At 49.0% G+C, this 15,476-nt stretch overlaps 1 protein-coding gene across 1 annotated transcript; it reads right to left on the bottom strand.

Annotated features, from left to right (window-relative positions):
- Positions 1–293: 293 nt before the first annotated feature.
- On the bottom strand, positions 294–14,526 carry RAB1A (RAB1A, member RAS oncogene family; the record flags this gene model as incomplete). The annotated part of the gene is given in 9 exon segments (XM_083832046.1): positions 294–2,357; positions 2,623–2,754; positions 3,805–3,900; positions 5,344–5,439; positions 7,592–7,664; positions 14,103–14,155; positions 14,157–14,266; positions 14,269–14,481; positions 14,484–14,526. Coding segments are annotated over 9 exon segments (1,014 nt in total). The 3' UTR covers positions 294–2,159.
- Between the last annotated feature and the right edge of the window lie 950 nt (positions 14,527–15,476).

Below are 15,476 nucleotides of genomic sequence, written 5' to 3'. Positions count from 1 at the left end.
CCGGGAGCCTTACTGCAGCAGGACCAGCCAGGAATTACCCAGCCGACATCACCCCAGCTTTGATGAAAGGAAACTTCTGCTGCTTTGTCTCCATGTGCCAGTTGTAGGCCTGGCCCATGCTGCTGAAGCTATTTAGTAAGTCAGCTCACAGGTGAGAACCCTTCAGCCAGGATTTTTTTAAACCTGCTGTGTACTCCAGCCTGACACCCAGCTAGAGCAGTTAATGGTGCCACCCTGTCAAGCTGTAATTTAGGGAAAAAAAAATAACCACCAAACAACTGGTGTAGGCCAAGTTGGTTTTGCAATGCTTTTATTACTGTATATATTAACATTGTTTTGGATAGTATGTAGCAGGCATCCTGACATTTAAGTTCATTTGTGCAGTTCTCTGGAGGGAAGATGTTTTACCCTCAGTACACCTCCTTCAGGTTCGCTTCCTGATCTCAGCAGCACTCACTACTCCTACAGCTCCTGCTCTCCAGGAGGAGCGAGTCACACAATGAATTATACCAACGAGCACATCTCTAATAGAAAGCACATCACTTTATTTTGTGAAGGTCTCACGTGGAAGAGTTCAACTTAACCATGACAATACTTTATGTATTACAATTGCCTGTTGATTGATGCAACTATGTTGAAGAAAGCTGTTAGCCAAAGTTCCCCCCCCAAAAAAAAATCAGAGGCTATTTGCACCAGTTTTAGTTTATACCTCACAACATACCTAGGCTATATTTCTTACTATCACAGGGTGTATTTACTACTAGGGGAATGTTACATGGTCTTTCAAACATGAGACTATTTACAGAATAGGCTGAACAGTTGAGTTTAGATAAAGCTGAACAATTTTACATGTATAGGAAGTGTTATAGGCTAGCTTTCCTGTGGCTTTTAGCTAGACATCAGGCACTAACGATTTGATTAGCTCTGTACAAAGAATCACACACTGCCCAAAACCTCTTGGCTGCTGGTTAGTTCCAAATTGTTTGCAAGAGCGCCTACATGAGCAACAGTCTGGTGTGGGATCTTACTGTCCCCATTTCATCCTTCTGACGCCTTTATGCATAACCAAATAGAAACTAAGCTGTTGCATTAAGAAGAGTATTAATTAAAAGAGGATGGAATTAACAGTATATAGAAAAGACATAATATACTGGTACAAAGTTTTTTACCACCTCAAGGTTATGCTGAAGTATTCACGTTAGGGAAGTACCCTTCTGTCCCCTGCTACCCAAAGCAGGCAGGTATTCCCTAAGTCAAGTCCTTGAGAAATAAATTAAGTTCCAAGACTAAGTGAGGGAACTGTAGTACATTCAGAGTGCATTATGCCTCCATGGACATCAGCTAGGTGTTCCTGGTACAGCGCACGTGCCTTAAGCACCACAACACCTCAGTCTTTTGGGCCATAGTCACTAGTTTTGTTGCAGGGAAGGTCTCTGGTCTACTACAAGGTCTAAGAGCCATGGCTGCACAATGATATGTTTTGTGCACAATGCAAGCCTGATTTCCCCCTTAACCAATACAAATTAAGACAATATTTATCACCATACAGTTTGATATTACTTCCAATAAGTACAATATTTATTAAACATTTCTTCAGTTTTGTTACATATTGTGCAACAAATTACAATATTCTGCAGCCACAAATTATATGCAGAGTATGAAGAAACTATTAATCAGAGATAGTGTGATCTTTCCATTTATAATTCTACAAGAAGGAACTAGCAAATCAGATCTTACATATATCTTACTAAATTTTATGCATGGAAACTGACAGACACTGTTGTGCTGTTTGATACAAAATGGCTAAACTTCATCTTCAGAAGACTAAACCTGACATCTAAACATGCCAATAGAAACATCAAAACAAAAATACATCCTAACCAACCACAGGAAACAGTCTGGTATCAGGAAAAGCAACAAGGATTACACGTTTATAAACCAGCACACAAAGGTTTAAAACAGTTCTGAAAATGAAGTTAGCTGTCTTGAGTCAAGGGAATAAAAAAAGTCAGTATTGACCATTTACAATCTCTGACCTTTGTGGAGACGGTAAGAATCTGTTGTAGTGCAGCTACATACAGTACAATTCAGGCAATTTTTTTTCACTTGGGTTCAGATTGCAAATTCATTGTTGTGAGACAAAAGGGGGGAGGCAAGTTTTAGCAGCAACCTCCACTAGACTGCTTGACTGGAGTGCTCTGAATTTTAACATTGGACTTCTCCGCACCACCAGCTGTTGCTCCAGGACCCATTCGTTTTTTAATCTCAGCAGCCATGGTCATGAAAGACTGTTCTACATTTGTGGCGTTCTTTGCACTGGTTTCCAAAAACGGAATTCCAAGAGAATCTGCAAATTCCTGTGAATCAAGAAACAGCAAACAGTAAGCTCACACACCAACTCACAGCTCACCTGGTTTCCTGGTGCACCTCCGCATCCACCCCAAGTTCCCAGACCCCCACCCCAATTTGACTTGTACCGAAGTACTTAGCAGGTCACTGAGCTGCCTGCAGTTGTGGCACACCAACATCTGTGTACCGAGCTGCTTCCCTACACTGAACTCAACTGCATTTATGACCCAGCCTAGCACTGAGCCAAGCCAGCCCGTGTCAGTACCAACATACCTTTGCTGTTGTATAGTCTACTACTTTCTTTGTGGTCAGATCACATTTGTTCCCCACCAACAACTTGTTGACGTTTTCACTGGCATAGCGGTCTATCTCCTGCAGCCACTGTTTTACATTATTGAAAGACTCCTAGGAGACAAGAGAGCTGTAAGCAAAACCCCTGCCACGAGGGAAGTTCAGCACTATTCAGCAATAACTGGAAAAAGAGGTAAAGCAATGTACTTTAGCAACAGTGTGCTTCACAACTACAAGGGACAGAACACTACTAATGCTGCTGTATTTTATCCATACCACTGCTCCCAATTCCCTCCGGATAAGGGAGTCACCACAGGGTCTAGACCCTTCTTCAGGCCACTGCTCCAAGCCCTACACAATCAGCCCCTTCCTCCCTAGCTGGGCTCCCCCCCATTATTTTTCCCTGCTCCATACTGAATAGCCAACAAATACCATCAGGGACTCCTCCTCCTCTTCCTGTAGCAGGCAGAAGATACAGTACACAGCTGAAAGCAGAAGAATCCCAGGCATTTACAAAGCACCAGCTATTAGGTGCAAGTCACATTGTTGTGGAGAGGGATGCTGGAACAACCTTTGACTCCAAAAACACAGAACTGCCGCACTGAGCTGACATCTGAGTTAGCAATAGAAGCCAACTGTTCCCTTCCTATTAGTTCAGGAAACTCTACACTTCCAAAGAGCCCCTCAAACAGGACAACAGCGCCACTGATCTTCAGAGATTCTTTCACAAAAAACACTGCCTCAGTTGTACGCTGCGCACATGCTGACATTTTTCAGTTTCAGATTTGTTTATTGTAGACCAAAGTTCAAGTACCTTCAGAAATTTTTGAACAGTATCAGTAATTCAGACTCCTCACCACTAAAGGCGGGTTGAGAAGTACTCACAGTCACCTACCCAGCAAGTTCCAGGTTAAGCCTAAGACACTGTTACTTTAGAGTAGTATCCCCCCTATCTCACAGCTCCCTGTACTTGTTTAGCCCCAAACCAGAGACTGCTGTCCATTCAGCTCAATAAACTTCAACACAGCTGGAGAACAGTCACTGCATGCTTCAGAAACGCTGAGTTGTTAGATACTACATAGCACATCAAATTGCATTTTATTTACACGTCAGCCTCGTGCATTCCACCTGGAGAACCCCTCCTGGCACAAGTTCACCACTTACCTGATCCGTAACATCATACACGACTATGATGCCATGAGCGCCTCTATAGTAACTGGAAGTGATAGTTCGAAACCTCTCCTGTCCCGCCGTGTCCCACTGCAAGGCAAACAGGATCAGTTACTGCAGGGCAGGGTGCCGGGGTCACAGGAGCTCACAGAACACAGCTCAGCTGACCTGCCAGCCAACTGCAAGCATCTCCAAGTCCCAACTGCAGAAACTGCTCCGAGATGGTCAAACAGCATTCAAGATAGCCAACATATTTTAACTGGGAAGTACACTTCAGTAGGTGGTTTTCTAGAACTGCTCATTTGTTTGGTTTTAGACCAAGTGTGAGAAAACATTTCAAGTCACTTTGACCCAAACAGAAGCCCTTTCTGCATATATAAACAGAAGCCATGGTTCAGTGGTCAGAACAAACGCGAGGCAGGGCTTGAAAACCCGTTCAGGCTAAGATCTGAGAGATGTGGGGTATCTAACATCACCACTCCCTTCAGCAGCCTTGGTACAAGAGCTGCAAAGGTATTTACAGGCGACATCCTCTTTGGAAGATGAAGTGCAACAACTCAAACCTGGTTCCTTCCTCCTGCTGGCAGAGAGGAGGAAGGGCATTTGGTGCTTCACCTCCCCCCAGCAGGGCAGGAACAGCGCTCACCCAAACACCGCTGTTCCCAAAGCCGTGTCAGGAGTAGGGCTAGCACATTAAAAATAGTCAGACTCGCAGACAGATTCCTGGTGGGCTGTTCTGAGGGTCTGCAGGCTCACAACTGTGCCCAGGCTTCTGGCAGGGAACTAGAGGCTGCTCCACAGCGCAGCCTGGAATCCCTGAGTCATTGCCTTCCAGTCCTGAGAGCCTCTGCTGGAGCTGGAAGCAGTGGCTGACAAGGATTGTGTGACCTTGCATAGATATTAGATTTCAGTACACAAGTCACTGTTTTAGAGCACTTCAAGATTAGAGGAGAGAACTGCCAAGTCTCTGCCCCTGCCTATTGCAGGGGAAGGCCAAACACAGCCAGAAGACACTACTCAGCACTAAGGCAGACAAGCCAGTTGCAAGCACACGTGTCAGATTTTCCTTTCAGACCCACAAAAGCACACTCCCAGCACCGGGCAGTGCACACAGCTGTTAACAGCTGCTGGAGAACTCTGGCATCTTGGACAACCATGATGTTCTTACACTTACACTTAATAATTACTGCAAAATTTTTATTTTTTTTTTTGCAAAATTACTGGTTTTGATGAGAGCAAACCAGCGCAGGATCCTACCCTTCAGCTCACTGCCCATGGTGCCTTTTAAAACTTAAGCTTTTTCAAAGGAAGAAAGATTAACATCTCACTTCCCCTTTCAGGCAGGCAGCATTGATCACATCCTTCTTCAGGGACAGGTCATGGGAAGTCCTGTGAAAACTACCTAGCCTCTTGGAACAGGGAATACACTGTACTTTAATCATTAAAATAGAAACAAAGATAAATACCAGTAATCATGAATGCAATTGTGCTTGAACAGATTAAGGTGCCCAGGAGTTGAGAAATACTACTTACTATCTGAAGTTTGATTGTTTTCCCATCTAGTTCTATAGTTCTGATTTTGAAGTCCACACCAATTGTGCTGATGTAACTTTCTGTGTACGTGTCATCCTAGGAAGAAGAGTGAACATAAGTCAAGCCAGCTGCACTTCCACAGTCACCTACTTTATTATGCAATAGGCACACACCATGCAGACAAAGGTACTTGATTTCCTAGGAAAAAATGGTCTGATCATCCATTGCAAAGTCCAGCAGCAATCTAGATCTTTTCACTGAACACTTACTCTTTAGAAATTCTTCAAAAAACTTTTAAGCACCTCATACTACAAGGTTTGTGTTCCCCAACTGGTCAATAAAACTCATTCCGAAAATGCTACAGCATTAAGCCCTTCTGAATTGTAGTTCAGAAGACAGCCTTTGTTAAGCTGGCAGACTGAAGAGCTACTTAGAATAACCATTAAGGTCATTAAAGTGCCTCCAGTTTTTATCTCCTTTTGGTGTTTTTTCATCTGTTACATGGCAGCTACCTATACCAAGTGAGAGGCTTTGCCTCAGTCGCCCTCCGCATCTGAATTTCAGATCCCCTGCCACCACAGCTGGTTGCTACAGCAGTTTAGAGTTACAGCTTAGGTACTCGTGATGAGTCCTCTGCTGCGTGGTCTGAGCGAGCACAGGAAACACAGCACTGCTCTAACAGCCTGCGCAGACCTGGCTGCTGAGGCCCCACCTGGTCTTTGGCACACAGGAACCTTTGGGTCAGCCTCCGCTACATGTGAATGATCGTTAGCCTACTGGCATGAGAGAAGATTATTTCCAAAGTACCAGCAGGGCAGAACTTCAGGTTAAACATGCCACAAAAGGCTTTAACATAACCAGCAGCTCTCACAAAAGCAAGGGATTTCTTTGTGCTGTGAATGGAAGACACCTCAGATAATACAGCTGTCTGAAGGAACAGACGCAAGTAACGGGAAAGCATTAAGCCTTTTACAATGACATGACATTCATTTCCTTAAGTTCCAATACTCAGAAAGGTATGTTTGAAAAGCCTGCTGCTGTTTAACCTGCAGCAGGAACATATTAAGTGACATAAGGACTTACTGCAGCATTCGATGTAAAAAAGCTTAGTTAGAAAGTCAAATTTCTACAGGAAAAAAGCTTCTTAGTTGAAGAAACACCAGATAACTAAGCACAAACATAAGCTGGTTATCCAAAGGAATAGTTGGATGTTTTTGAATAAATTTGACTTCATGTGAAACACCTGCAAGAACACAGGCTAGACTGATGTGGGAATACTGCTCCAGCCTCGGTGTCACTTCCAATCCACTGCCTGAGCTCTGAGCAGAGCAGGTTACACCTTTCTGGTGCTCACACTGGTTTTAGCATTGCCTTGTCCTACTACAGTAGTGCTGCAGAGGCCATGGGGGCTCCCACTGGTGCGATGCTATCTGCACACAGCAGACACCCACTTCACATAAGTAACAGGGAACTTCCAGAGGTGCCTGAGGCAGCTGTTTATAGTCTGAAACTGCCGCCATTGTCTTGCACTAGTATCAAAACTTAGTTTCTAATCTCCTCCCACAGCAACATTTTAAGCTAGACACAGGTGAAGAGTTCTCTGGACTCCAGCGCTTCCCACCAGGAGCTGTCAAACATTTCGGACTCTCCCTGTTGACAGGAGCATTGGAGCCTCTTGCATGAAGTTCAAGACAGCAGCCCACCAGCAATTTTAAAGTTTAGTATACATTCCTTCACTAAAGGAAGCATTAAGGCCTTATTATTCCTAGACTATTATTTTAATTACCTCTCCCTCAGGCTAAGCAATTGGTAGGCCTTTTCAATGCAGATGTCAAACTTCACCCGGCTGAAAATATTCAGATCAAGTAATAACTGATTAAGGTCTTTGGCAGACATTACAACTTTGAGAATGAGGACCACGAGACCCCAGACCTCAAGTACGTTCTTCCACCTTCAGAGTTCTACCACCAGCACAGTGGTGGAACTTAAATTAGGATATTTTGTTCTCAAGTAACAGGAAAATGAGAATCAAATTTAACCGGGCATTCTTGATATTATCTCTGATATGACTCATGAATACATTAGCTGGAAACATCCAGGAGACAAGAGGGCTTTGAAACACTTTGATTATTCCTTGGTACGCCAGGCCTGACAGCCATCAGTCCTTTCAAGCTGCTCTTCTAGCAGAGAAATTCTTGCTAAGTACCTGGGGCAGCTTTTATATAAAAGTTTAAGCATGATCACTTACTGCAAACCTAAGTAGAAGGCAAGATTTCCCAACACCGGAGTCTCCAATCAGAAGTAGCTTGAATAAATAGTCACTGCAGGGAGAAAAAAATGGCACTTAGTGACAAATGCTGCTGACAGCCAGTACATTGTTTGAGTCAGGCAGGTCAGTTCACTGCTAGGGAACAGACCCTCCAACTCCAAACCCCTCTGGCCAGGTGAGGTGCTCTCAGTTCACATAAGCTGCTGTGTAAGGGAGGTGTGAGGTGATGCCCTGGGCACAGCATTTGCATCGAAGCATGCTGTTCCAGGAAGTTACAACGGGGATATTGGTAGCTATCAGCAAGGCAAAGAGTCCTACTTCAGCCCTTTGTGGTCTAGCTGAAACTAAAACCACACTTCCCAGTTACGTACAAGCCTCACTGGTTGGTAGAACAACACATCAGCAATAATAGTTCTGGTGGACAGCAAGCCAGCTCGTACCACCTGTAAGTCAAAGGCTTCACTCCACTGCCTGTATGCACAAGTTCCACGTAGCTCGCCAAAAGCGGCCACCTCCTTCCTCAGTTTAAGTTACCCAGACTGAGCTTTCAGCAGGATCCAACAGAACACACGATGCAGGTCTACGAGCCATTAGCACCGGGTTTAATGACCTGCTGAAGCAGAATGAACATTTGCCTTCCATGCTAGGCTATTAACAGCCATATTAGAGGCCATATATTCCACTCATCTTTTAAGAATGAAGCACACATTGCCAGATAATACATCCACACTCAGGTGTGATGTCAGCACACATTCCTGTCAGGTATGGTGTAATAATTCTTAAGCCACATCGGCAGGGGTAACAGTTTGTGTTTTGTTTAATGCTGAGCCCTCCCAATACTGAGGGCACAAGCACAGTATGGCTGACCTACCTTACACGTCAGAGAGCAACGAAGACTTCACTGTTAGCAAAACATTAAACTGTATGTTAGTCACAAGCCAAATGGGGTGGTTTGATACCAGAGACCAAGCAGAAGAGAAAAAAACACGCACCACTCACAGCAATACCTTGTGTTAGGTAAGCTAGTCCCAGGCTTGTAGCTCTTCAGCCCCACAACACCCAGAATTAAGTCCCATGCTCGTTTAACCACCAAAGCTTACAAGAGGCACATTTCTACCCCCACTTAACCAAACAAAAATAAACCTGAAGTCAGCTGTCCCCACTGACTATTCCCCACTGCTGCCACGAGTCCAGCCAGGGCACTGCACCCACCCTCAGCAGCCAGCCACCAGGCTCTCCTCCACTCCTCGGCTCAAGTGCCCCAGTGACTCCCTGTGAGAACACGTTCTGCGGAGACCCACTGCCGCAGCACTTCTCTCAAGGCTAGAGAGAAGTCAAAGTGCTAAATGTAACGACTAATAAGCTAATCTTAAAAATGCAGGCTCGCCCCTCCCCAGCCTGAAGTGAAAGCACTCAAGGTACTTCAGAAATCAAAGTCATCTGAAGATACTTAGTTTCTGGGGCTCAGAGCTCACTACTGTCAAATCGTGTGCCGCTCCAAGGCAGGATGGTTTTAGTGCAGTGCAGTTACTACCCCGCGTAGTTCAGAGGTAAGTCAGGTTGCATCACAACCCACTTACCCGAACAGCTTCAAACCAGTCGAGGCACCGCTACTTACCAGCAGCACTACAGCTGCTCGCTCCCCAGGAGCACGCAGGACCCCCTCGTGGAGCTCAGGGCAGCCCAGGAGCTGACACTGCAGTCCCTGCCCCGACACGCCGCCCTGCACACTTCCTCCCCGCGCCCTTCAGGAGCAGCTTCGTGTTTCCTGTGGCTCCGCTTGCAGAAGCTGCCCCAGCCACACGGACGAGCTGGCTGCGGGCACCCCGCTGTGCTTTATCAGGATAAAACCACTCCAGGCCTAACTGCCCGCCCCAGCACAGCGGGACTGTCTGACCCTTCCCTCTGCAGCCTCCCAGCCACTGCCCCCAGCCCCGAGCAGAGGAAGGAGCTCCCTCCCTCCCCTTCCCCCCACTAATAACTGCAGCTCCCCAAAGCTGACACAGGCTAGAGAACAGGGCGATGGCACACCAGCTCTCACATCTGGCCCTCTGTTAGGTTATCACACACAAATTGACACACGCAGCTTTCAGATTCAACAGCAAGTTTGGGTCAGCCAGTTCTCTGCAAAACTCAGTTCCCAGCAATGCTAAATTATTACTTATAGAAAGCATTAATACCCTTCCAAGTATTAGAGCCTGCAGCATGGCATAATCCCCTTAAGAATGGTAACACGGGAATATTACCACTGTGCTTTCACCTGAATTTCACCGCTCATGTCACTAGAAAACATTTAATTCCTTCCTAGGTAAGGCTTGAGCTACAAGCTCCCAAGCCCCCCTTGCTTCCAAGGAGGACCCAGGCCTCCTCAGCCCCCAAACCCTGCAGGGTTTGTCCTCCTCTCGCATCCCTCAGACTCCCGGGCAGCTCCCAGCCAGGCCTACCCTGCTATTAAGTCCTCCATTTTATATGCAGGCATTCCCTGGCCAGAAGCAAACAGGAGCGGCCATAGTGTAACTTAGCAGTAGTGCTGTGGGTGAAGCAGCAGGAACCCGAAAGCCTTAAATGCTGCTTTTGACATCTCTACTATCAAAACATGTCCCAACTCTGGGCTCCGTTGTTTCAGACAGCAATCACCGGGTCACACAGCAGCTCCAGCCACCTGCCTCACCCAAAGCAGGGCCAGCACAGCTCAGGCTGAGGCAACAGGCAAACAGCCTTTATCAAGTCACTCTTACCCTAGAACGGGCTGCTGTGTCACAAACCTAGTTCTGCCAGATAAGCAAGACTGAAACTTAGACCTGCATCAACTCCAAGATAATTAAAGTGCAACCTTACTGTTTAGGTTTTCAAAAATTAAAGTTACTGCATGCATAATACCCAAAAATGCACTCCACTTCCAGATACGGCTGCTTTAGGGTGTTTTACAACACCAGGTGTCTGTATGTGGACCTTGAGAACTAGCTGTTAGACACGGTGTGGTGGCTGAGACCACAGAACAACAGCCTAAATCCAAGAAAAATGAAAACAAGTTGCAAAGTTTTGCTGAAACGTATTTCCAGACGGAACCCTGCTGATGGAATATATTTGAGTAAACAGCTTCAGTTGTGGTGACGCATCCCAGTCACCCAGGTTAATTCTGGTCTTGCTCCTGAAAAGCCTCAATCGCTTGGGAAGCTGTGAGCTCAGCTTTCCCAGCCTGAAGACCTGGGCCATTAGCTCCTGGAGCTCAGGAAGCCCCCGTAGCGCAGGCTGGGCGAAGGCCATGCAGCACGGCCTTCTCCACAGCACTTGGAGGTGGCGTGAACTCAGACCGATCATTCAGCCACTTCTCACTCTTTATATAAGCAGTCATACTTCGCACCGTACAAGACTGCTTGCTGGAGGATGTGCAGCAGCAGGGCAGGCAGGTGCTGTCAGCACGAGTGAGGCTTTCAAACCCTTCTAATCAGGAGGAGAACACGCTAACTTCCTTTTGCCAAGGAGAACTGCTAGATGCACTGCAATTCTTGCAAAAAAGGCACCTCCAGGAGAGCCCTGCCACACCTGAGAGGGGAGCAGCACTCCACCACAGGCACTCTCCGTGCCCCAGCCAGCAAGCAAGCTCAGCAGAAGACCAGGAAGCCCAGCTGAGGGCAGAGCTGGCCAAAGCTGTGCAGGACAAGGGATCCGCATGCCTCTAAAGCACGTTGTTTATGCAGGCAGACGCACTTCTTTCCTAGAACCAGGAAGGCTTTATCCCAAACAGACAAGATGAGGTAGTCATCCATCTCCTACAAGGAACTGTTGGAGTCAGCTTTAATCATTGATGTCAGCTGCAGGTTTATTGTAAACAGATACTCACAGCAGCCTCAAATCCTGTCTTTGTTCCACCACCCAAGAAATTTTGAAGAGGAGCATGACTGTCACTCTGATTACACACTGCATGTGCAAGTAAACAGAATCCAGAAGACAAGAGGCCACTCTGCATCGCAGATTATGGCTTGGAAAGGCTGGAACAAATAATTTCAGATGTTTCCAGAAGCTGTCACTCACCTGTCACCCACTGACCTCCACCACGCAAGCCTGAGAAGCCCACACAGGGCTGGCTAACACCTCTGAATACCAAAGCCAGGTTTATTCCACCATCACTTTGTTCCCTTATCACCCCTTAGGGAAGGTATCTGGAATGAGACCCAGACACTACAGAGCATTCATCAAGATTAACTCCCAGGCCTGCTTATCTGTGCGAGGGCTCACCCCCTGGTGGATCTGTGCAAGCCAGCCTGCTGCATGCAGTTGCACAAGGGGTAGGAAGCACCAAGCCTGAAAGACCTCAGCATGATCTAGTCACAACAGAGTCAATATTGACATTTTGACTATTTAAACACCATAATGGGGGAGGAACACAAAAGGAACACAACCCAGCACTGGCTGGACAGATGTTTTGAGAATTTAGCTTCACAAATGCTAGCACTAACAGCTCACCCAGCCCTCCCCAGCTCCTTCTCACACACAAAAAGCACACTTGTTAGCCCACCAAGCCGTCCTACAGCACTGAAATTTCAGGGGAGCTCAGAAGCAGACTCCCTTCAAACCCTGGCACCAATAGCTTCTAATCCTGCAGCTTTTTGAATAAGAAAACTGAAGGAGGCAAGTTTAACAAAAAGATTTAGCTAACCCACTGACTTCTGACACGCCCAGGACAGAGGATCTGGGCTACAGCCCCATCTGAAGCCCTGATAAAGAGCTGAGAACACACATTACAGGCAAGGTACCACTAAAAGCACAAATGGATACCTGCACCTGTTAGAGATGGACTAGGAAGAACACTAGAACCCCACAAATCTTACTCCTGGTTTAACGCTGATCCAAGTACACTTATGACAGGGAGAGAAAAATATCCTTAAATCTCACTGTGCTCTTCCCATCTCTTATCCTCATCCAGCAGACACGACCCTGCCAAAAGTAACAATTTACTATTCCAAATTAATCTTAAACTAGTCTTCCCTCTTCATTTTAAGAGTCCAGTCCCCACCTCCAGGACGAACACACTCCACTGAGAACGAGGCTCCCACAAAATGCTTTTTCACCTTCATAGCAGCATTTGTTACCTGACTGCAGGAAGCTATGCTCTCAGTCAGCTCTTACTAAAAAGCTGGGAGGCTTCAGTAAAGGCCAGAAATAATCTGTGGGGGAAGAGCCCCTTCCACTTGCTTCCACCCAGAAGGGCCTAACGCTTCACAGGCAGCCTTCCAGCGCCAAACCCCACCTGTCTGCGAGATGAAGTCAAATTTAACCCTGAGAGCCTTTACAACCACGAAGGCACCAACCAACAAATTGTTGTTTATCCACTGGTTACGTCCAGCTACTGTTTTAGTGCTTCCAGAAGCCATACCAGCAAACCTGTTATGTAATCTTGCCAAGATGTAACTTGAGTTCCTGGCTGAACCTCTCAGTTTTCAGCAACTATCTGGAGCTAGCTGATGATTACTTCGCCTTCTATTCCTGCTCACTCTCCAGGTGATTTTAATGGGCACAGAGTGCCTGCAGTCACACTGCCATACACAGGGAGCATAAAAGCCGTGACCATGCACACCAGCAGCCACAGCTGCGTGGGAAGACAAGGTCTGAGGACAAAAGTTGGTTGAGTGTCACCCATAAAGTGATGGTGGGATCTAGAGCAGTAATGTCATACCACACATGGGGCTCAAGAGCAAAACCACTTCAGTTGCATTAGAGGGCACGGCAGCTTTGTCATCCCAAACCGGAGTGCCAGCACAGATGAAAGAATCCTAAAACCACTCTTTGGCACTGAAGTAGTGACAGTAAAGTGGCTGGCTTTAAAGCGTGATTTAAATGAATCCCGAGTCCCTCAAAAAAAAGATGAGGGAGCCGAGGTTTGGTGTCCCCAACACCCTGGTGGGCATGCCGCTGCTCTTACTGCTGCCAGGCCCCGGACAACCACTGCCCAGAGCCCTCAGCCATCCCCACTGCCGAGGACAAGGCCACCCTCGCACCACGACCCTCCAGAGAAAACCACAGCCCCGCGCCATCACCAGGCTCTCCAGGCAGCTCCTGTTTCGGCTGCGGCCAACCCCGAAGATCACTTGCTCCACGACCCAGCCGGAGCGTTGCAAAACCCACGGAGGCCCCGAGTGTTTTGCAAGCGCCATGTGACACACACATGACTCGCAGCCGGAGCGGGGCAGGGCGGACCTCCGCCTGCCCAGCCTGCCAGCGGGCCGGGGCGCGCAGCCCCCGCGGAGAGGGGCTGTTTCTCCCGGCTGCCCCCCCCCCGCCGCTCCCCCCAGGCGGGGCTCACCGGGGGGGCAGCCCCGGGGCAGGGCGAGGCGTCCACACCCTTCGGGTCCCCCCCAGAAGGGCGGCACCGGGGGGGGGCACCCGGGGGCTCCCCCCACCGCCAAGGCCCGGGGGGCCTCCCCCCGGCTCCGCTGTGCCCCCCAGCCCCCCGGCCCCGTCGCCCTTACCCCCCCCGCCCCGCACTCACTACTCGGGGTTCATGCTGGACATGTCCGTGGGGCCCGCGGCCCGAGGGACGGCGTAGGGCGCTGCGAGGGGAGGGCGCTGGCGGCCTGGCACCTGCCGCCGCCCAGGCGGGCGCTCCGCGGATGCAGGGGGTGCGAGGGCTGCCGCCTGCGCCCGGCTCGGCTCGGCCCGGCCTGCCCCCTCCGCCCGGCCCCGCTCCGCTCCGCGGCCTCCGCGCTCGCTCCTCAGCCCAAAATGGCCGCCGCTGCCCGACCAGGAAACGGGGCGGCCGCTCGACCAGCAGCGCTTACATGGCCGGGGGGAGGCGGCGGGGCATGCCGGGAAACCGAGTCCGCGCCACGCCCGCCGCCCCGCGCCCGCGGCCGGCCGCGCCCCGCTCTGCGGGACTCGCTCTCCCGGCGGCCCCCGCGGCGGCGGCGGCGCATGCGCGTCGGCCGGCCTTTCTTCCCTCGGCCCCGTCGGCTCGGCGCGGCAGTGGGCGCAGCGGATTGGCCGGGGAGGGGCCGGCCGGGGGTGACGTCAGCGGGCAGACGTGGCAGCCCGGGCGAGTCGCGGGGCGGGCGGAGGGGGGCGGGGCTTAAGCGCCGAGGGGCGGGGCCAGCGCCCTCCCCACCCGGCCGGGCCCGGGCACGGCCGCGGCCTGGGCCTGAGGACTCGGCTCTGAGGGGCGCGGAGCCCGCAAGGCCTCGCTGCCGGCCCGGCTGTGCCGTGCCTGGCGGGGCCAGCTGCCTGCACGCCGAAATAAATTAAAAAAAAAATGACATCACCTCACGAAATCACCTCATAAAATCACCTCATGAAATCATACTCTGCGCCCCCCCCAGTAATAAGGATCAGTCCCTTTCCACACAACAACCATTACATCTGTTATCTAAAGCGGTTTCCAAGCATTATTCAGTCACATACCGTCCTTCGGGTGCATTAAACACTACTACACTCGTTTTCCTCCTAGGAAGCAAAGGGATGGCGACCCTGTCATACTCCTGATACCTCCAAGCAAAAGTCTCATTAAACCTAGGAGAACTCAGAATTTAGGAGCTTAGTTTTCTAGTTTTCACTTAAATTCCTACTAACCATCAAGTTGTGTCACTGGTATTTTCGGTTGCTTACGCTTTCGAGTGTATTCCTAACAAAGTCCTGCCCTTTCAAACGCCATCAGAAGGAGCACGTCACTGAAATACTGTACGTCGTCGTTCTAGAATCGTACACAGGGGACTGCTAAACCTTACACGTCTTAACAGCTCCTGGTAATCAGCTCAGGAATTTAAATCCCCACTAAACACATATTATCTGATGTTATTTCATTACAAAGGGCATAGTGTAACATATTGACCAAAGTTTATCTTCCAGCCGGCTCAAAGGATGGGAGAAACAG

This window comes from Anser anser (assembly GCF_964211835.1).
Source record: "Anser anser genome assembly, chromosome: 3".
NCBI classification, from domain to species: domain Eukaryota; kingdom Metazoa; phylum Chordata; class Aves; order Anseriformes; family Anatidae; genus Anser; species Anser anser.
Note: the sequence above shows the minus strand (reverse complement) of the source record. Positions and strands in the feature narration are given on the sequence as shown.